Raw genomic sequence first — 24,164 nt, forward strand, 5'->3', positions numbered from 1 at the left:
CAAGTGTCGGTTTGTCATGATGATGTTCATCGATTGTAACAAATGTGCCACTCTTGGGTGGGATGTTAATAGTGGGAGGAAGCCAACCATGTGTAGGGGCAGGTGGTATAGGGGAAGTCTCTTAACCCTGCTTAATTTTGCTGTGAACCTAAAACTGCTATAAAAAATTTAAGCCTTCTTTTAGAAATTCAATTAAAAGGTTTCAAAAGATGTTTTAAGTCATATTTAGTATAAGATGGAGAAAACAATTGCCTAAGTCAAAAATTACTCCTATTATTATTACCATGTCCGTTATTTTTCTTTTTTCTTTTCTTTTCTTTTTTTTTTTTTTTTTTTTTTGAGATGATGTCTCACTCTTGTCTCCCAGGCTGGAGTGCAGTGGCATGATCTTGGCTCACTGCAACCTCCACCTCCCAGCGTCAAGTGATTCTCCTGCCTCAGCCTTCCAAGTAGCTGGGATTACAGGTGCCCGCCACCACACTCGACTAACTTTTGCATTTTTAGTAGAGAGGGGGGCTTCACCATATTGGCCAGGCTGGTCTAGAACTCCTGACCTCAAGTGATCCACCCAACTTGGCCTCCCAAAGTTTTGGGATTACACGTGTGAGCCACCACACCTGGCCCCATTATTATTCTTAATAGCTTGAAGAAGGTGGTTGATAAAGGTGGTAGGTACGCTGAAAAGCTCTCCCACCACCGCCAAATCCCCCTACCCATGTACTTCCTGACACTGTTGAGTGTAGGAGTCTAGTGCTGTAAGAGCCCTGGCTACACCAGGAATGTGCAGTGATGGAACATTTCTACCTCTATTGCAGTACTGACGTTTCCTCTGTGATCTTGGCTTACATGTCTGTCTCACTCACCTGATTGTATGATCCAGCAGGGCAGGAACCCTGTCCTATTCATCTTATTTTGTTTGTTTGAGACAGAATCTCACTCTGTCGCCCAGGCTGGGGTGCAGTCGCAACCTCCATCTCCCAAGATCAAGCAATTCTTATGCCTCAGCCTCCCAAGTAACTGGGGTTACAGGTGCCCATCACCACACCCAGCTAATTTTTTGTATTTTTAGTAGAGACAGGGTTTCACCATGTTGCTTAGGCTGGTTTCACACTCCTCAGCTCAAGTGATCTGCCCACCTTGGCCTCCCAAACTGTTGGGATTACAGGCTTGAGCCACCACACCTGACCAACTGTCCTATTCATCTTATAGTCCCAACCCCTAGCACAGCACCAGGAACATGGTAGATGCTCAGTAACTGTCTGCTCATTGAATAGAAGTGAAACAGCCATGGTTAAATAGATAATTTAGCTGTCTGCCATATATGTTTTCAAATTGTTTTTCCATACTCAAGTTTAATAAAGTTTGAGGAAATATGCTAACCAAATTTATTAGTTTGCATTAAAAAGACCTGTTTTGAAATTGTTAAATGGCTAAAGTCTGACTGTATCTTTAGAAACAAGATATTCATAGTACAGCCCCAACAATTTCTATAAGCAAAATGCAAAACAGGATCAATCATGTGATCTTTCTAGAAAAGTTTCACACTGAGCCCTGGACTACTGAGTCATTATTCAAAATTACGAGTGGTAAAATCTTCCTTAACTTTTTCAGTGACACCTACAATTATATCACAAAATATTCAAAACCCTTTCTAAATACAACTTTGTCCTCTAGCAAGTGTTCTTTTAATAGGAAGCTCACAAAGAGGATATTTAAATGTGTCCTAAAGAAAACCCAGGCACTGCAGTAATTCTGTACCTATATTTGAAGTCGAGTTGTCATGTTATAGCAAAAACAGACTTCCCTGACATTTAGAATCTTGTCAAAAGCCAAGTTCTGAATATTACTTTAGGGCACCTTGACACATTTGTTCTCTAGTTTCCCTGCTTGAGAGAAAAACTATCAAGGTTTTCTAATATGGGAGACCTATATATTGAAATGTATCCTTTCTGAGGGAAATCTATTTTTAAGGTACCGAGAACAAAGTCAAAAGTCCTTGAAAAAGAGATTTTTATAATTAAATGGATTCAATGGTGCCAAGTAAAATTCATTCCCTAAAAATACAACTTAACAGCCCGGGTGTGGTGGCTCACACCTGTAATCCAAACACTTTGGGAAGCCGAGGTGGGTGGATCACCTGAGGTCAGGAGTCCAAGACCAGCCTGGCCAACATGGTGAAACCCCATCTCTACTAACAATACAAAAATTAGCCGGGCATGGTAGCACATGCCTGTAATCTCAGCTACTCGGGAGGCTGAGGCAGGAGAATCACTTGAACTCAGGAGGCAGAGGTTGCAGTGAGCTGAGATTGCGCTACTGCACTCCAGCCTGGGTGACAGAGTGAGACTTAGTCTCAAAAATAAATAAATAAATAAATAAACAAACAAACAACTTACAATGGTGTTATTTTTACAAACAGTACAGTCCTTATGAAAATTCTTACATGGTTCTCTTGCTACCCCATTTTTCTAAAGTGTATGACTTAATAAGTTTTTAAATTTTTTTAATGGTGGTAAAATACACATAACATAAAACTTACCATCTTAATCATTTTTTCTAACTCATGTTTATTATTTGTACAATCATTAGCACAGGTCAGAATCAGAGAGCCTAGGACAAAAGGAGGTTGATAGAGCCATGATTAAAAAGCTGTAACTAAGAACGGATCCACTGTGATAAAAGCCTACAAGGAATATCATAGGAATATGAAATATATGAAGTAAATGCTCATGTATCCACATAGATGAATCTGAAACATATAATGTTGAGTGAGAAAAAGCAAGTTACAGACCATACAAACTGTTCACATATGTAACGTTGTTAAAGATACACAACACTGTTTATTGTTCTAGCATTTATGTATATATGTGCACATAAAGGTATTGATAAAATTAGAGTATATAAAGACAAGGATAAAACTTCAGGACAGTGGTTCCCCCTGGGGAGAGAGGCGGGGAGGGAGGTGATGTGTCAGGGAGATTAAAAGAGGCTTCAGCTCTGTTCATGCGTTCCTAGCCAGTGCTGGCACCACTGTAGGTGCAGGTGACTCAACCATAAGCAAAGCCATGATGGGCTCATGGAGCTGAACAGTTAGTGGAGAAAGACAGAAGACAAACAAATAAATTCACTACATATGTCAGGTGGTGAGAAGTGCTAGGAAGGAGAAGTTAGAGGTTGATTAAGGGTTGCTATTTTACATGGGAAGATCAGGGGAGGTGTCCCAGATAAGGAGGCATTCATGCAAAAACATGAATGACACAAGGGTGTGAGCCTATGTTTACATATGGAACAAACCTTTAAGTCTATAAAATTTTATCATGGTTCTTTTAAAGTAAATATGGCAAAGTGTTAACATTTATTCTTGGTGGGCTTCTTGTTTTTTGAAAGTTTGAAACTTTTCATAATAAAAAAATTTTTTTAAACGCACTGTCTATTACTGAAAGATGAGGAGGCAGGATGTCAGACATCTCTGGATCCTTTCCAAATGAAATATCTTGAGCCTCTGACTGGAGGTCCTATTTCTTTAAGAGTTCTTACATATTGGGACTTCCTGAGAAAAGCCGGTAATGGGCAATACTGCCCAACCATTAGGTTATGCATGCTTGTTTGCCTATCTATCCATCTTTGCTTCCCAAATAAAACGCATGCCTGCTCAAACATGGAGTGTCCCCTGCTTGAAAGAGACAAGGTCAGAAGATGAAGAGTCAATCCTGCATGTGTGTTTTCAGTAGGAGAAAAGGCATATATGAAAAGCAAGTGAGGATGCAAGGTATAAATCAACATGAAGCACTGATGACAAAAGACAGATGCTGGAGGGAAAAACACACAGTGTCAGTACCACTGAGCTGAAGAGCCACCATTTAGTATGTACTAGTGTCACCCTTCTCCCTCCCTCCCCCAAAGAAAGGGACATGGTATCATGTTCCGTTCCCAGGTGCTCAACAAAGCAGAAAAAAGTTGCAGCAATGTGATTCCTGCAATGCTTTTTGGAGTTAACATAAATTGACCAAGAAAGTACACAATGAAGTATTCAGGGTGTCAGCTCTAGTGCTACATCTGTAAGAAGTATTTTAAAAATATATGGTGAATGAATGAATGGAACTGAGGTTATTCATGACAGTATTACATAAATGATACATATTTCTGTACTCAGAGCATTTCCTAGGTCACAAAAGGCTATTACATACCATGGCAGAGACTGCTGTTTTACCCCAACATCTCTCTTGCTTTCATAATAGGAACCCTGATTTTTAGGTTCCTAAAAGTACATCACCACCTGATGCAGTTCCGGACAATATATAAGCAATTGTGTCCTTAGTGGAAGTGTCCTTAAAGAGGGAGGGCATACCCTTCTTCTGCCTTCTTCCTTCCCACTAGTTGGAATTTGGATGTGATGGCTGGAGCTCAAGTGGCCATTTTGAGCAAGGAGATAAAAGCCATCTACCAAGGATGGCAGCACAAAAGGGAACAAAGATTGGACTGTGACACCATGGAGTGTCATGCTAGTCCTGGACAGCCTATCTCTGGACTTGCACATGGGAAATAAATAAACTTCTATCTTATTCAAAACTTCGAAATTTTAGTAGACTACATGTCTACTTTACTGAAAACTACTGTTTTGCTGTTTTTGTTGTTTCTCTGTTGAATGCAGCCAAATCTAACCCTAACTGATATACATACATCATCTCATCTCCCTAACCACACCTTATAAAGTTTATTATGATGCCCACATTATAGAACTGAGGCCAGAGGAGGTTAATTGGCTTGCTCAAGGACCCATAGAACCCAAGACTTCTATCTTCAAGCCAAGCCCAGTGCTCTCTATACTCATAGTTGTATTTTGGTGTGACTGATATGGATTATTTACCAATAAATGAAATATATTAAGTGAGGACATAGCAGCTTGGCTGTAAAGGAATTATATCAGAAACTCTGGACATGAGCTTGTAGGAGTAGGGAAAACCAGAAAGAGGTTTAGAAAGGGGAACTGAGAGATTAGGAAAAGACAGCCTGTGTTACATGCAGAAAGACTTTAGAAAATACAAAGTGAGAAACCCATTTATACTATCCTACACTGCCAGAAATAGCCTTCTGAGCAGACAGTTGGCAAGTGACCTGGCTATAACCAGCTATGCAACCTCCTGGTAAAAAATCTTACCTACCTCTCCAACCCCCTAGGCTTCTTACCCTAACTGAATACTATATACACATTTCAGGTCTTTTAAAGTCAGTGTTTCAAGGGTATAATAATAATAATAATACATCTACAAACTTACAGTTGGAAGGCCCTCTGGCTGTCATAATCATATAGTTATTTAACATTTGAAACCTAAAGCAATAGGTCCTTGGTAAAAATCAGGGCCGCCACAATTAGTTGATCTAAAATATACTTTATATCCTTTTCATTTAAACATGTCTTTTAAGAATAATCTGGGTATGTGGTTACCTCTGCCCATTCGCTTTTGAAACGTAAGAGTTATTACTTTTCCAAAAAGCTTCTTAAAATTTTTCCAATTACATTTTTTCATTGTAAAAGAAATTGGAAAGTAAAAGGTATCTGAAAAGTTTTAATTGATTTTTAGCTTGAACAAAACTAATAATCCATTTCCCATAATTTATTATATAAAATGTGATGATGGTAGAAGAAAGAAAAGAATTCTACTAAGATGGCAACAGGTCCCACCAACACCACTTCCTCAGGGTCCAGCTAATCCCATGAGAAGAGCCCTTGCAATATGTAAAAGATGGGAGCGCCATTATGCTTGTCACCGTGAGTAGTAAGTACCACGCCACTGAAATGTGCTCTACACTTATTCAAACTGACAAATACAATGAACGCATTTTAAAAGTCAAATCTTTATAGTAAATAAAGCAATTTGGGAAGCTAGTTTGTTTGCTTTCTTGTGAGTTTGTGTGTGTGTTTGTGTGTGTGTGTGTGTGTGTATATTTATATAAATTTTTTACCATTTCTAAATATAATACATGGTCAGTATAAAAAAACTTTAATAATACATAAAGAAATAAAGAAAAAGCAAAAACCCCACCACCTAGATTCAGCTATAATTAATGTTTTGGAGAATATTCTTCTAGATTTCTTCTTCTATACCTACAAATACACATGATATCTGCTGTTTAACAACTGTTTCACTCAAAAATATATCTTGAAGAGCTTACCTTTCAATACGTAATAAATACATATGCAGATAAATACAAAGCACACTTTTTAAAGATAACATGATACAACCTCATGTGGATGTTCTGCAATACATTTAAGAAATAACCTATTGGTTGTTTGTAATTTCTGGTTATTATAAACCAGATAGCAACAAACATCTTTTTGTATATATAGTTAACCAATTATTTCTCTTAGGGTGAATCCCCCACAGTTAGAATGTTGATGCATACTGCCAAACTGCCCTCCAAAGGGTAGTACAAATTACTCTCCCCAAAAAGGCATCAGAGTGGTTGAGATTTGATTTTCATCTTTGCCAACTGGAGGGTCAAGAATGACACCACACTGAGCACAGTGGCTCACACCTATAATTCCAGCACTTTCTTTGGGAGACCAAAACAGGAGGATAACTTGAGGCCAGAAGTTTGAGACGAGCCTGGGCAACACAGCGAGAACTTGTCTCTACAAAAAGTTAAAAAATTAGCAGGGCATGGTGGCACACTCCTGTAGTCCCAGCTACTTGGGAAGCTGAGGCAGGAGGACTGCTTGAGCCCAGGAGTTCAAGGCTGCAGTGAGCTATGGTCATGCCACTGCACTCCAGCCTGGGAAACAGAGTGAAACCCTGTCTCTAAAAAAAAAAAAATTTAACTAAAAAAAAAGAATGACAGTATATCATTGTTTTATTTGAATCCTTAGATGCCATGTGAGGTTGAGAAAAAGATAAATAACCAAATAAAGAAATGGGAAAGGACATGCAGAGGCCACTCACCAAAGAAAAAATGCAAATAGCCAAAAAATATATTAGATGTTTACTTGATTGACAAAGGTAACCACCTTTTCCATTATTTTTATCTTTTCTATTATGCTTAGAAAGTCCTTCCCCATACCAAGATTGCAGAAATATTTTCCCCTTTTTGTATTCCACTGTTTTCATCTTTTTATTTTCTACATCTTGAATTTACCTTGGTATAAGAAATTAGGTAAGGATTCAGCTTTACATATTTACATCTATCTAGCAGTTGTCTCAATGCCATTTATTAAATAATCCATTCCAGCCCCAGTGATTTAAAATGCTTCCTTTGGCTGAGTGCAGTGGCTCACGCCTGTAATCCCAAAACTTTGGGAGGCTGAGGCAGGAGGATCACTTGAGCCCAGGAGTTTGAGGCTGCAGTGAGCTATAACCACACCACCGCACTCCAATCTGAGTGACAGAGAGAGACCCTGACTCTTAAAAAAAAAATGCATCCTTTATCCTATACCAAATGTCCATATATAGTTGCTTCTAATCCTGGACTTTCTAGTCTGTTCTACTACTTTGTCTATTCCTGTGCCATTAATATACTGTTTTGATTGCTATCGTTTTGTAATTTGTTTTAATATATGTTATGAAACCCTCCCCTCATCAGTTTTCTTTTTCAAGAGTTTCCTAGCTAGTCTCACATGTTTATTCTTCTAGATAAAGTTTAGAATTATTTTGTCAAGTTTGCCCACTCAACTCCTACCACCAAATCGCCCTGAATTTATACATTAATTTCAAACAATTACCATCTTAAGTATTGTCTTCTTTCTACCTAATAATGTGCCTTATTTATTCACAATTACATCCTCCGTCCAAATGCGTATCTAATATGAAGAAAGGGCCATATCCTTTATGTTTACATGCTCTAACTACTTACAAAGTACATTTTTACTTCTTAGATTTTTCTTTGTACTACAAAAATGTCCAGTAATTGCAAAATAATACTAATGCTATACACTTGAAATGTTTCTCCATAGCTCCAAAACATCCATCTCTAGTATGTGAGGGTACAAATCATATACCATTATAAGATTTGTCTCTCCTTTGGAGGCTGGGTCTCTAGCCTCCATGGCCAGTGCTGGAGAGCTCAGGCCTCAAGCTGCTGAGCGTCCTCCATAGGATAATTAGTAATGATGCAAACCAGACCTGCCTTTGCACATTTTAAATGGCCGTGAAGCCACATCTTTGCAGCCTGCTCAGTGCTGCCTGGAGTTCATAAATCATTCTTTACAGGGTATAGGTCAGGGCTTCCAAACTACAGCCCCACATCCTGGGCAGGGGTCCAACAAGGGGGGCGTGGATGAGAGTGGATGGGGAGTGTGACAATATTGTCAGGCATGTGCTGAGAGATGGGCACCTACCCTCAAGACAAAAAGCACCATTCTCAGATCTGTGAAAAAACCATCAGCTTTCCTCCACCTCCCCCACCCCGGCCCCTAATCAGCGAGCCAGAAACAGTGTCAACGTTTAAAGATCAGGCCACTGCTCTTCCCAGAACACTGGGGCCCTTGGCTTCGCAACCATGGCATTTGCTTTCCAGATGCATGTGGCCAGAGAAACCTTCATCACTGAATATTTGCTGATCTCATCCACAGTTAGCAAAACGGTGACCTGCAGGCTGGATTTGGCCCACGGATGTGTTTTCTTTGGCCTGCACGTTGTTAGGTCATCTTTTGGAACCGACATTTAACAATTTAGAGATTTCCTGTATTTTCTCTTAAAAGTCTGAAAAGCCTGGGCCACACTGCACCTGCATTCCTGCAGGGTGCTTGATGAGAGCTGAGCCATTCATCACTCGTGATCACTGTGCACTTCTGTCATTTATGGGACCTGAGTGTGCCACCGCCATTCCCTGCAGCCTCCTTACTCCCAGTGGTTTCTGATTCAGGTCTCGTTTAGAAGGTGCCCAAGTCTCTAAGCCGGCAAAACATCTCAGTACTTCATCTTCATATCAAATTATTTATTAAAAAGAAAAAAATCAAGTAGGATATATGTCGGTGAGAAAAATACATAAAAATCTAGAAGTTTAAAAAGCTGGGTTACATAGTTTGTATTTCTAATGTTTAAGAGTCTTAGACATAATATAATCAAGCAGAGAAAAACTTAGAGAAGATATTAAATTGATCATCCCAAGTTCTTTGAGTGGAGCCATATTGAGTCCTTCTGGGTGGATTTTTAAAATATACTCTATTTTAAAAGAAATAGTGCAAGACTTAAACATACACATACACATGCATACATATTACAAGCTTACTATTGTAAATATGGCTTATTTCTTTGAAAAGTCCCCTCATCATATAGTGTCTTTTTTTTTTCTCACTTGGCTCTTGAGATTCAATAATTAATCCATCTGAATTAATTCCTGTAGTTGAGAATGACAGCTGTAATAGGTTTCTCTCTTTTGTTTACTATACATTCCTTAGCAACATAAGCTTAGCTTGCACCTCAAGATTTATTCCATTGTATTCACAAAGCATCCCACTTTGGAACTGGAGAGAGTAAGCAAAATACACCAATCTACTTGGGTCAAATCCTATTAGAGCAAATAATAAGTGTTAACAGCTTTACAAAAAAATTTTTTTATAAAGTAGATGGATTAAAATGATCAACTTGGGGACAATTCAACTGAAAAAAGGATATTTTTGAAACTACTGAAAACAAAATAAAATGGAGGATGCACTGGATATTAAATGATATTGAGACATCGTTGTTAATTCTATTTGGTATGATAATGTGTGTTTCTATTAATGATACTTTAAAAAACGAAATAAACATCATGGATTTGCTATCATGTGAGACTCACAACCCTTGGGACTATAATCTTTCACAGTTGTAAGAGACTTTAAACATTACCTTGTCCAGGCATGGAGAGGAAGTTTCAATTTACATGCACTTCAATTTCATAGTACTATCCTGAGAAGAAATTTTAGTCTCTAAGACTCAAAGGAAAAAAAGTGCCATGAACCATTAGCAATGTTGGCCAGGGTCACAAGATAGGAGAATGGGGCCATATGTGCTACCATATTAGTCACCTTTCAAACTTCCAGTCTAGCGGTCTTTCAGGGAGCTTACTTCTTGCCAATTCGGCTCATTGCTTCTCTAGACAGCTCTGTCTATTAAGTTATTTCTTATCTTTTGAGCTAACATCTTATTTTCTATAGCTTACAACCACATGACATAATGACAAGCCTAGTCTAGTTCCGTTTTAATTTGACGGTGTTAACTTAAACTATTTGGGGCCATTCTCTTGTCCTCTCCAAGTGTGAAACATCACCAGTTTCTTCAACCACTCTTCACATAGCATGGTTCCCTCCCCATCATCATTCACCACTGACAGGCGTCACTTTGTCTCTGTCCCTGTTCCAGTAGGACACAGTAAAAGTGTCCTCTTGACATCACATTGTCATAACATAATCCTCAAAATGCCTTTATTGAATTCAAATTTTGGTTTATAAAATCTCTGCCTTCCAAATTTTGAAATCGATGCTATTCTCCATCTTGAGCTCAGTTTGGTTAGTCAGGCGGAGGCTTCTAAAATCTTTCTAGCTATCTGCCAAATCTGCGTCGATTTAAATAGATTTCTCAGAGTGTACAATGATCATCCCATATTTCCAGGCCCTGGTATGCCATTAACCATAGAAACCATAAAAAGACTCAGTGTGCCCCTCCTGACCCTTCAGTGGCTCCTCAATTCAATCTACAGATTTTCAGTCTTACAAGGAGAATTTCCAGTCTTACAAATGATACCTGAGGGAAACTAACTAAGCTGGATGCTTCCTCTATTCAACAATTTATCCTCATTGGGAGAAATGAACTATAAGCTACCAAAAACTGGCTCAGCATAAGCAATAAAGTAGGGTTGAGTCATTCAGTCAAATATGCTGCAAGGACTGGACTAGGCGATTGAGCAGATGACAGTGAATAAGATAGTGACCATGTCATCAAGCATATACAGTTTTCCCTCAGTATATGTGGGAGATTGGTTCCAGGATCCCCGCATACACTACAATCTGCACATATTCAAGTCCCTGAGTTGGGCCTGCAGATCCCAAATATATGAAAAGTCAGCCCTCCCTGTATGCAGGTTTCAGATCCCACGAATGTTGTATTTTCATCCTGCCTTTGGTTGGAAAAAAATCTGCATATAAGTGACCTGCCAAATTCAAAGCTGTGTTGTTCAAGGGTCAGCTACAGTTTTAAGCAGTAGTCAACGGTGATTAATGCAGTACAAAGAGCTGTGGGAGTTGAGGGTAGAAGTAGGTTTCTTTGGCTGGGTTGAGAAGGTGGTAGAGAAGACAGCAGAAAGGAAGTGAGAAGTAGGACAACTTAATGGAGGAAGTAGTAGGTATGGAAGGACAAATGGAATTGGAAGGGTGGAGAAGTGAGAAAAGGGTGAGAGAATAGAATAAATCTCAATGAGTCAAGTCATGTGGTTAGTGGGGCACAGAGTTTATAAATACTATTGGGGGAAACAAAGTCTGGAAAAACACAGAGGCCAAGCTGAATGAGACGGCTTTCTATATCAGGATCAGTTAATGAATGGGTGATTTACACCAGAGAACATGTGACCCATCAAAAAGCGTGGAGAGGTGAGGGCAGGGAAAGGTGAAAAACTCAGAACCTAGGACAGAAAAGCATAATTAAGTGAATAAATGGGGGGAAAGAAAGAAAAGCAAGGGGTAAGAAGACAAATATGGTCTTCCAAGTTAGTGAGTAGTGGCTCCTGCACTATTTATTTTCCTTCCTTGACATTTAAATACATGGTTATCAGCCCCTTTTCCCCTTTGAAATGCACCTCCAGGCTTAGCTCTCCAATCCTTATGCGTCCTCCATCTGTCTATGCCTTTTCTTAACAACCACTTCTCTTAAACTACCTAATCCACCCCCAGCAAAAATAATCACTATGACTCATCCCCAAGGGCACTGGCAAAAGAAAACCATGACAAGAGGACATGCTGGATAAGTGTGGGGTCAAATGATCTTTGTACACACCTGAAGGAGCAGAAAGGGGGAGTTAAAGGGAGAGTCTAAAGAGGGGTGAGTAGAACAAAAGGGCCTATGGACCCTGAAAAGTGGTAACATCAACCTAAGAACTCAGGCCCTCCTTGTGTTCTTTATCCATTCATTCATTCATTCATTCAACCACTGTTGTGTTCATTTCTCTCCCTCCCTCCATCCCCTGCTTATCTGTTGCCACACACCCAACAGCCCACAAAGGCAAATCAAATTCCTATGTATCTCTCAAGCCTCAGGTTACACATCACTTTATCAGGTCCTCATGATTAACCTTCTCCCTACATAGCATCCCGGATTTTTTCTTTCAAAACTGCATCACAGTGTAATTTCTCATTTGTTGACTTCTCTGCTATGTTGTAAGCTCTAACATGGAAAGGGTGCCATCTCACTGCGGTGTCCCTAGCACTGAGCATACAGTCTCAACTCAGTACATAACTATGGATGAATAAGACATCTCCCGGACAAATAAGTGGCATCACTAGAATTCTCTAAGACCAAAAATTGGTGAGGCCAAGATTGCTAACTACTCACTAAAATCCATGCTGTCTCTTTGGGGGCACACAGATACACTAATTCCTCACCCTCCCTCGTAGCTAGGTATGGCCATGGCTAAATTCTGGTCCATGGAATATAAGTGAAAGTGATGTATGCTAATTCCAAGCTGACCCATAAAAATCCTTCCATGGTGGCCGGGCACGGTAGCTCACGCCTGTAATCTCAGCACTTTGGGAGGCCGAGGCAGGCAGATCACCTGAGGTGAGGAGTTCAAGACCAGCCTGGCCAACATGGTGAAACCCTGTCTCTACTAAAATACAAAAATTAGCTGGGCATGATGGCGGGTGCCTGTAATCCCAGCTACTTGGGAGGCTGAGACAGGAGAATTGCTTGACCTGGGAGATGGTGGTTGCGGTGAGCCGAGATCACGCCACTGCACTCCAGCCTGGGCAGCTGAGCGAGACTCCATCTCAAAAAAAAAAAAAAAAAAAAAAAAATCCTTCCATGCTTTTCCTCCATGCTCTTTTTCCCTTTGGGGTGGCAGGACTGCACACAACCCCTATGGTGATCTTAGAGGCCACATGTTGCTACCTGGGATCCTGTTTGGAAAAGGACCACCCCTCTAACATGTTCATAAAGAGACCTAAACTTCATACATCATACATCCATCATACATTTAGGGGTCTATGTGTAACAGTAGTTAACCCATCTAATTCAGTGATAAGTTACAACTGAAGTTACGCTCCCCTAACCTTTACCAGCTAGCAACTGTTTTGTCACTTTCCCACAAAGAAATGAAGGCCATTCAGGGGCCAGTACAAACTTTTTTGGTATGTATGACAGAACAAAAGTTCCATTTGCTCATGATCATTAGGAAAATATAGTAAAAATGGCTTGGGCTTCCCTGGGCTTGGGCCACAGCCACAAAACAGGCTGGGTGGATTCCCGTGATGTCAGAACACTGGAAAGGGAGCTTGCTGGCCTGGCCTTGGCTCAGAAGCACAGGTCGCAACCCGCAGGCCCTGGACAAATGCCCAACTGCCTTCTCAAGTAGCCTGTCCCTGGCCTCATCTGTGCTTACCTTGCAAAAATGTCACAAACCATTGTCCTGTTGTGCTTAGTGCCAGCTGGGGAGAAGCTGCCAAAAGCTTTTGCAAAAGCCACACCAACCTGCACTGCCATGGAACAATGGCTATACCAAATGACTCGCCTTCTGAATAAAGCATTCAGCCGACCAGACAGACGTAATCCATCTCCCTGTGGCAAAGCTCCTCTTACACTGAAGATGTAGTTGACAACTTCTGTTTCTACTTAACACTAGAGACTTTAAAGAGAACTCCTCTCCCTGGTGGACTTCAGTATTTCACAATTGAATTACATTAAGAGAATTAGTAGCATGTACTGTACATAATTGCTTGTTCAACTCAAATCTAGGAAACTACTAAAAGGGTAAATCATTGACTAAATCATTTTACCTTTCTTTATTGAAGGTTTTTTTTTTGTGTCAGGACCTTCCAGATACAGTGATTCTTAATCTTTTGGGAGTCAGATACCTTTTTAAGAACTTGATGAAATAGTTTGATTCATTTCACACAAAATATGTATATAGTGCACATATCTACTGCCTGTGACTTCAGAGGGCACACAGGATGCCTAGTTCACCCACTGATCCCAGACCCAGAGTCATGAACCTTTTAGGGCAAGGGTCAGCAAACTTTCCCTAAAAAAACAGATAGTAAATATCTTTGGCTTTGTGAGCCACTTATAGTCTGTTTCACAACTACCCAATTCTGCTGTTGCAGTGCAAAAGTAGCCACAGATAATACATAAATGAATGAGTATGGCTGTGTTCCAACAAAACTGTATTTATGAACATCAAATTTGAATTTCATGTCATTTTCATGTGTCACAAAATATTATTCTTCTCTTGATTTTTTTCTCAACACCTAAAAAATAAAAACCATTCTTAGCAGGAGGCCTGCAGAAAAAAATGTATGATGTACCATAGGTTGCCAACCACTGCTGCAGGGCATGGGTTCCAGGGGTTCATCACCTTGGAAAAAAAAATGCATCTCTATTATCACTGACTTCTAATTGGAATTTAGCATTTCCTTCCACTATGAATGTAGGCCATAAACCACAGTAGCAACATCAGTAACTGTAATGCTGTCACCAGCAGAAATCACAGGTATGTTCATATAGCATTAGAGTTGTTGCAGACAACTCAAAATACTGATTATGCTCATCACTATTTTTAAATTGTGCTCACTCTTAGATCTTCTGCTGTATCTGGTTATTTAACCAGATTTTTTTTTTTTTTTGAGGTAGGGTCTTACTCTGTCACCCAGGCTAGAGTGCAGTGGCATGATCAAAGTTCACTGCAGCCTCCAACTCCTGGGCTCAGGCAATCCTCCCACCTGTGCCTCCATCACTACGCCCGGCTAATTTTTCTTTTTCTTTTTTTTTTTTATTAGAGACAGAGTTTCACCATGTTGCCCAGGCTGGTCTCAAACTCCTGGGCTCAAGTGATCTTCCCAACTCAGCCTCCCAAAATTCTGGGATTATAGGCATGAACCACTGCGCCCAGCCTAAATGTGTTGTTTTCTTAAAAGCACATATATTACCATATCACAAAGTAGATTTTTAATATTTGGGTAACTGTATCTCAATAACTGATTTCCACTGTAACCCTAGATATTTTATTTCTTATATAGGGTTTAAGAACAGTGTCCTGAGAAACAGTCTGGAGCTTTCACCAGATATCAAGAGTCCATGGTATATAAAAGGTTAAGAGCCCTTTCCTGCTCCAGGCTAACAGGGCCTGAGTAGCAAAACCACAGCATCTCTTACCAGAGTATTCACATCTTCAGTTTTATGGATGAGCATCCGGATCTCCTCTGGATCACCACTGAAGATTGCCTGAACCAATGGTGGCTGCAAACACAAGAGAATGGGAATCAGAACTAAAATTAATACATCTGATCACATACAGATGCAGATGGTAAGAAGATTTGTTCCTTAAAAGTTTATTCAACCATTATCAGTTGGCAGACAAAGATGAATAAGACTCAGACCAACCCTTACAAGAAGTCCAGTGGGGGAGATATTTACATAAAGAAATAACTATTATACAATCTGAAAGCCAGGCCAGATAGTCTCTAACCTGAACTATGAACTACAGTGAATGTACCATGAACACCACCCATCACTGAAACTTTGATAGGCCCTTAAATCCCTGACAAGGAAACTACTAAATCTGTGGTTCTGTGCATACAATCCCTGTTATGAATTGAATTGTATCCCCACCAAAACTGATATGTTGCAAGCCCTAACACCCAAAGCGACTGTATTTGGAGACAGGGCCTTTAAGGAGATAATTCAGATTAAAAGAGGTCAGAAGGGTGTGGCCCTGATCCAATAGGACTGGTGTCCTCATAAGAAGAGGAAGAGACACCAGAGCTCACATTCTCATTCTCTCTCTCTCTCTCTCTCTCTCCCTCTTCCTCTCCCTCTCTCTCTTTCTTCTCTCTCACACAGGAGGAAAGGCCATGTGAAGACACAGTGAAAAGGTGGCCGTTTGTAAGCCAGGAAGAGAGGCCTCACCAGAAACTAACCCTGATTTTGGACTTCCAGCCTCCAGAACTGGGAGAACAAAAATTTCTGTTGCTTAAGCCATCCAGTCTATAGTATTTTGTTATGGCAGCCTGAGCAAACTAAGACAGTTCCCTATGATTCCTCCACTTCTTGTTAGACAATGTTCCTTGTTATCCCCAAATAATTCCATTCCTAGAGGATGCTAATGGCCATGTTTCTGGCCACCGGAACACTTTTGTGTCGATATTTGGAAAACCCTTGAAATCATTCCCAAATGCCTCCCATAGCTTTAGCCAACAAGTACTGTCTTAAACATGATTACATCTATTGCTTATTAAAAGTAAGTGGCACGATGGCAGTTTAGGGAAGAAGAGGGGGGTGTTACCAAGCTCTTATTATTGAACTCATCTACATTAAACAAGACCCCAGCATGCAGTAGAAGGATCTATATAGTGTGATGGAAACACAACCAAAAGAACAGCTAGCTCCACTTGGGTAGGAGGCTGGGTGAAGACAAGGGTGTATCCAAAAAAGCTTAAGGAAGGCACCTTCAGGAATAAATATGATTTGCTGACAGGGAAGGAAGACAGAGGAGGTACAGGTGTGCAAAGGTGTGGATGTGCAAAGAACCTGATATGTTAGTGACCAGAGTGTGGGGTAAAAGAGGAACAGTGGCAGGCTTTAGGGTTGATGTTGGGCTTGCCTGCATGGCAAAAAATCCTATTCAAAGCCAGTCTCACACTTGCCAGCCACATGCAAAGCCCATTTCTACCTGCAACTTGGGGGTGAGCATGATCGTCGCTGCCTAACCTCCTCATGGGATTGTTATTAGGATCAAATGAGGTAGTACATGAGAAAATGTCCTCTAACCAGACAACCCTACATAGATGTTTTCATTAAGAAATGTTTCACGATGACAAGATGGAGTAGTTGATAATTTTCTTTTAACCTTAAGATCCTTGGTAATTATGCACACACACACATGCACACACACACACACACATTCACCCAAACTTCGAGAAATACTTTAGTCCTAGTAGTCGATTAGATGACAGCAGTTTCCCCAATGTGTCTGACCATAAGAATCACCAGAGATGCCTATTAAAAAAAATAGTCCCAGATCCCTTTCCTAAGGATATAATACATTCAGGGTGGGGACCTGCAAATCTAGATTTTAACAAGTACCCATCAATTCTTAGGAACTGGTGGCAAACACTGGCCTCAGGTGAAATCACTAGCGTCACATACCTTGACCTCGCCCTGTGATCTGCTGTTGGGAATGTGAGTTGTCATTTTCCCTATAAACCCTCTTTTCTCTTTTTATCCTCCTGTTGGCTTTCTTACAGGTTATGTTGCTGTTTATTGCTAGTTTGGGGGACCAATATAAGTACTATCAGTAAGGCAGAGTAAGATTCCTTGAGGAAACACTATGTAAAAATGCCAAGGTGCAGAATGGATATTTCAATACGCCAGGAATTTGTCCATGGGTTTCTCCTCTGCCATAAAAATTCCCAGCAAATGAACATATATCTCTTTTTCTTTCTCCAAAACACCCTCTCAATTCTGCTTCTTGACAAGGTGTATGGATAGTTTCTGAAATTGCCAACAATTAAGTAGCAGGAAAGAAGTCTTGAAAAGAATACAAGTTTACTGCTAGTTCAGTCTTAGCTACTTACTCTGCCTAAAGGCAGGCAGATCCTTCCACACTCCCCCTAACTACCTGCTAACCAAGTCTCCGTTCGGGTTACATCTGCCCCGTGGCAAGGACCACATTTCACACAAGACACAGAGCCAGACACAAATTCAGGGTTTCGACAAAAAAAAATATTGAATCTTGTTTATCTGCTCCATAATTCTCCATCTGCTGTGCTCATGGCCAAATGCTCATGTGTGCATTTCTGCCTTTTTGGACCTTAAAAGAAAACAAACAACAAACCTCCACAACCAGAGAACGATAAGTAGAGGCAGTGTCTGACAAGATTTTCGTGTTAAATCAGGAGTAGTCAATCAACAGCTGAACAGTTAAGATTCCGAGGAACAAACCCAACACAGTAGTTAATGCACCACTACTTAGTCACTTTAAGGGAACACAATGAGGTGAGCAGAGTCTCCCAATTGCGAGTGTACGGAATACGTACATTCTGTTGCATTCACTCAGTCCTCACACTTCTGAAGAAAGGCAGGCATTCCAAGCTATGGCTGGAATGTTATCAAGGAGAGGCATCCCAAAAAAGCTTCCAGAGAAGGGCGCCAGCACAGTCCCTCAGCAGGGAGTGGTGCCTCTGGGACTAACGCTGCTAAAAGCTACTTTATAGAGAATTGTCAAGGCACAGAATCCCCAGGAGCCATTAGGAAGAAGAGGCTGAGCTATCATTATAACTCTTCCAATACTGAAGTCACATATATGCATACATATGCACCTAGGTACATATGCATACCTATCTACACTCAGGCATGCATGCATAGAGACACATGTTGAGTCATACACAAACCCCTTCTACTTCCCGTGGAATAAAAAAGCAGCTGTTCTCCACATCCCAAAGCCTTGCTATATGGACATCTCTAGCTCAACTGTGCCATGTGGCTACCGAGACATCACCTTCACAATTATGAATTTAAGCATCATGGGATTTCAAACTAGAACTTCACAGATAACATGCTTTGCTTCAACTGAAGCTGTGTGTTTGTATGGATATAATTACTGAATGGAATACCTAATGATTCTTGAGCAAGTAATATTTATTTTTTAAATATTATGACTGCTTCTTCTTTTTTTCTCTCCACACTCCCAAAAACATTCCCAGAGAGCACTTTGGCACTCCTTTTTGTGGGAATTTTAATGAGATCCTGCTGTTTTATTTTTCCCCAGGTAAACACTTAACCTAAGAAAAAATATTGGGGAAAAGATATATCTAAATACTATATTATATGATGTTTAAGGCAAAGAATATTCTAATTACAATATTCTTGCTCATAAGTATTAAGGACACATATTCTGTTGTTCATTAATTTGGCAACCAACATAACTTTTGCAGCTTTTGTCTTAACTTAAATAAGGCTTAGAAGCAAAGTCCTACCTGCACAAGAGCAGAGTCCCAAGCCTTGGCATATACAGATATTTCTTTTTAAAGTTTCACACATTTTAGCACTAGCATATATAACACGAGTGCTTTGTGTACAGTAGGGTACAGAGTTGAATAAATACAAAATTGTAACAAGGGTCAAAATTGAGAAAAACAAATAGTGGTAGGAAAAAAGGAGATTCAGATGCCATGAAATCATTGATCATCATCCCCTAAAGAAATTTAAATTCCTAAGAGAGGTATGCAGTCTTTTTAGCTTCAATTGCTAGAATTTTCTTAGCATGCTTAGCAGCTGCAAAATGATTGTCAGTGCTGCAGATATTGGTGCAGTGCCTCTGGTAGATTCAGAAGACAGAAGGACACTTCCTGGGCCAAATTTACCAAAGGCACAAGTGGGATTTGTTGTTCAGATGGAACCTGTCCTTGCCTTCAAAATCACCAACAACTAGCCCCCTACTACCTTTCCAGGAGTGTTGACGGCTGCCTTCTAGAGGTGAATGTCTGCCAAGCTGATGACACTTGACCCCTCTAAGATAGAAATGGGGAACAGAAAGACCCCTTGATCTTATAAATTTTGTAGCTGAACTTGCTAACCCTTGGAACTGAAATCTAATCAGCCGAAAGCCACTTTCTCTACCCACATCCCCTATCGGCACATCCAATTAAATATTCTGTTTTTATTCTCACCCTGAAAACAAACTGGGAAAATACCAGACTTCCAAAAATAAAATGCTAAATCAAATATGTACTAGGGATAGTTATTCTCAAACTTTGAAGTAGAGTCAAAATTCCACTAGGGGGAGCAAGATGGTAATTTGTTACCTGGGAGGTAAAAGCAAAGGTTCAGGATGTGTAATTAAGGAAGTAAGGTAGTTGAAAAATCCACTTCATTAAAAACATAAAAGAACTCAAGCTTCTGAAAGCGTTCTTAGTCATAAGTAAACATGCACACCATGCACATACTAAAACAAACAAACAAAAAAACACCAAACACAAAAAATTCCTATTGATCCCTGAGGATCCAGGTTTTAGAAATAAGAATAAAACTATCTAAAACCTAGGTGCTAAGGTATCATTTTCATCATCTGTGAAATCCAATTCAATTATTACGTCAATTCCACGAAAAAAATATGCTACTGATGTCATCAGATACACCCTCCATTTAAGAATGAAGCCCATCATGGGTTCTACAAAGAGAGCCAAGCTAGTTTAGAGTATCCACTCCATCCGGCTATAAAGTCATCAATGCCCTTCCACATCCCGCAAAATCCCCTAATGAAACCACCATTTTGATTTTTGCTAAAACCACTGTATAGTATATTTCACTTTCCCTTTGCCAGAGTTGCATGCTCTGTACTAATGAATTGGCTTTGGAAGATAGGCAGAGTGACAGAGGCTGTCATTGAGCATTGGTAACTACAGTCAATGGTAATAAGCCCAAGCAGCATCCAGGGATGCTCCAGCATTTCATTCCAGATCCTGGTGTGTTGCTTGTGTTTTTCTGATTAGATCGGGAAAATAAAGACTCCAAGTCTAAAAGAAAAACATTTTGCATTCCAATCAGAAATGGGTGTTGGGAATCAATCAATAGCCAAGAAGGAAAATTTGATATTCCTAAACATCTGTCCCTCCTTCAGCATTCTGAGTACACATGTCATTAAAGTAAGATGGGAGTGTGTTATTAGTAGCTGATAGCTGATACAGCAATAATCTAGCCATATGTAGCCATCAACTTATATGAACAAGCTGAAACACTTCATTAGGTAACAACTGTTTTTTGTAGGAGGCAGTGCTTGCACTTTTGCGAAAGGATAATAAAAATTTGTTCAAGTCACTAGATTTAATGAACAAAACCTGCTAACTCAATTCATGTGAGTTCTGCTGTGTGATCTCCTGCAAGGATTTCATTGAGTTCTTCCTGAATATAGATCACCCTTTACTTGAGAAGTTCACTCCATCCCAGAAAGACAATGATTATCATAAAATCAAAATCTGTTCCTCTTAAGTACCATAAGAACAATACAAAAATATACTGAGTCCTTATAAATACATTTTTAAAAAAATCAGGGAGTGAGGCAGGACTGCATGTCTGAAAATGTCTCCTACAGGCTATGCTACAGAGTAAATATATATAATATTTTCCATTACTATTAAAAACAGAAAAAACATAAAATTCCATGTTATAGTCATGCCCTCCAAGTAGCGTATTTGTTAACTCTATATTTAACATTATGAAAAAAGAATTACATCTAATTAGAAAATGGAGAAAATTAATTTATTACCTAATCTTTTCCCAATGAAAATAACACATGGGTACTGACTATGAAATAGTTACTCAAGGACCAACTACCCCAATTACTCAATTTTTGGAACATTTAATCCTTTGTTGCTCCTTCCTTTCCTGATATTCTCTTTGGGTGTTTCTCTGCTCTTTAATACCACTAGTTATCACCCTCACCCGATGGCCAACCCAAAGTAAAACAAAATTCAACTTTGTTACCAGTTACAGACAAAAAGTTGGGCCAAAGGAAGTGATGAAATAACGGTATCAGTTAAATTGAAATCTGGAGGCAATGTTAATTTTTATTGATTAAAATGTTAATTTTTATTGACCTCCTTTTTTTCCATAGTAGAAAGATTAATGCTATGGTATCAGACTGAACAATTATTAAATCCAATCCATTTCCGTTTCAGTTTTCTCATCTCTAAGATGGGGTTACAATAGCCATTTTATAGATGTGTTTAAAAAATAACATAACGGCCAGGCGCGGTGGCTCACACCTGTAATCCCAGCACTTTGGGAGGCCGAGGAGGGTGGATCACGAGGTCAGGAGATCAAGACCATCCTGGTTAACATGGTGAAACCCCGTATCTACTAAAAATACAAAAAAAAATTAGCCGGGCCTGGTGGCGGGCGCCTGTAGTCCCAGCTGCTCAGGAGGCTGAGGCAGGAGAATGGCGTGAACCCAGGAGGCGGAGCTTGCAGTGAGCCGAGATCGCGCCACTGCACTCCAGCCTAAGCAACAGAGAGGGACTCCATCTCAAAAAATAAATAAATACATAAATAAATAATAAAAAATAACACAACATATGCAACACCCCCAGCACGGGGCCAGATGCCTGTTGTGCACGCAATAAAAACAGTGATGATTGTTTACCTTGAGTTAACAAGCTAAAAACCTTCATAGACAAGTACATTTATGTGCATCCTAAAAAAGGAAAAATAAGAGATCTTGAAAGATTTCCTAAAATACTACAGAGTAAATAAATTGAGTTAGGATTATAACCCACTCAACACCACCTCTAAAGCAGAGGGGCCCATCATATTGGGAGAGAAGCTTTTACAGGCCCAGGAGCAAAAATCAAACTGAGCGTGACTTGGCCTTTGTTACACTCAGCAACCTCGAAATTGTCACACAGTCCCTCTGTACTCAGAAGTCTAATCTATAAAGCCAATAACTCACTGAACTAATACATCATTTCTTCTTGACTAATCAAAAGGTAACTGCATATATTCATGCCGGCTTAATGGGACCTGAGATTGTAATTTTACTACTTAAGGTTATCATAAATACATGTAGTTACACCTTTCTTTTGTGATCTCCTGATAGACATAAAGGAAATGAATTCCCTGTTTGGAGCTGTGACGAAGTCTAACGGTTTGCCTGTTAGAGACAAAGTTGAGACTAGAACTTAGTTTTCCTGATTCTCGCAGCTCGGTACTTTCTCTCACATGTAATATAATATATATATAATTCATGATCAGAATTCAGCTTCAGTTTCAACATACCTCCTATGGAAAAATATTATACACTAAGGAAAAAGCTGCCATATATGAGATATATTCTCTCTATACATATGCATATATATTTACACAAATAGTGGCCAAATGCATATACATAGATAGATAGATATAGATATAATTCCTTGCAACAAAATGGCTAACAATAAAATAATCTTACCAAAAGACAGAAAACAAAGGGCTACAGTCTTTCAAAGTTGAGGGAGCTCAGCATGGGTCTGAGTTATAAAGATGAAGAAGGTAGGCACTAAGCAGAATTTTGAAGGATGAGACTGGGGACTGGAGAGTAAATCTTTCATGTTGGAAAATAATAGAAGATGAAGTTAGAAAAATGAATAACTGGGTGGGGGAAGCATCACATCAGCATAAGAAGCTTTAACTTAATCTTTTTGGTGCGATCATATAGCTCATTACCACCTCAAACTCTTGGGCTCAAGCGATGCTCCCACCTCAGCCTCCCAAGTAATTCAGACTACGGGCACAGGCCACTGTTAAACCTGGTGAATTTTTAATATTTTTTTGTGGAGACAGGGTCTCACTATGTTGCCCAGGCTGGTCTTGAACCCCTGGCCTCAAGCAATTCTTCTGCCTCAGCCTCCCAAAGAGCTGGGATTACAGTCATGAGCACTGTACCCAGCCTTTACCTAATCTTATGGACAAACAGGAATGGGGGTCGTGAGCAGGAGAAAGGAATAGAGTTTTCCCAAGAATTTAATCTGGCCAAAGTGTACACTGAGTACTGGAGAAGGAGAGATTGGAGTTAGAGGCCCAGTTAGAAGGCTGTTGCCACAATCCAAGCCATCATAGGAAAGAACTTTCCCATCTTTTTTTTAATCACAGTCTCCCCAGGTGCTACTTACAGGGATACGGTGAAAACAACAGATATAGTTTTTGGTTCTTTAATGTCTGCTCTATTCCTGGATGCAATTTTGGCCCAGCATCTTGGCCACTTTCCTTCACTCTTTATATATAGCCCAAATCCCTTGCCTCCGAAACACTAATGTTTCCAGGTGAAACTGAGGTTACTTCCTTTAGTTCTGGAACATTTCCATTTTTCCCCCCACAGAACCTCTGCGGATGTAAGCTCTGTTTTGTCAGACTTGTCACTTGATCGCTGAATTTAAATCATAACATTTCAAAAATAGGCCACATCCATAAAGAGAAAGGCAAATCAAAACAAGGCAGACAGCCTTTGCCAAGTGC

The 24,164-nt window shown here is 39.8% G+C and overlaps 1 protein-coding gene across 5 annotated transcripts in view; it reads right to left on the minus strand.

Annotated features, from left to right (window-relative positions):
• Positions 1 to 24,164, minus strand: part of ANKRD44 (ankyrin repeat domain 44) — a 348,412-nt gene that overhangs the window by 206,609 nt on the left and 117,639 nt on the right. For all 5 annotated transcript variants that reach the window (XM_055379331.2, XM_055379330.2, XM_031008706.2 and 2 more), the window contains exon 2: positions 15,333 to 15,416. In XM_055379331.2, coding sequence (XP_055235306.1) covers positions 15,333 to 15,416 — 84 coding nt within the window. The remainder of the gene's footprint in view (positions 1 to 15,332; positions 15,417 to 24,164) is intronic.

Source organism: Gorilla gorilla, chromosome 11 (genome assembly GCF_029281585.2).
Source record: "Gorilla gorilla gorilla isolate KB3781 chromosome 11, NHGRI_mGorGor1-v2.1_pri, whole genome shotgun sequence".
Lineage (NCBI taxonomy): Eukaryota > Metazoa > Chordata > Mammalia > Primates > Hominidae > Gorilla > Gorilla gorilla.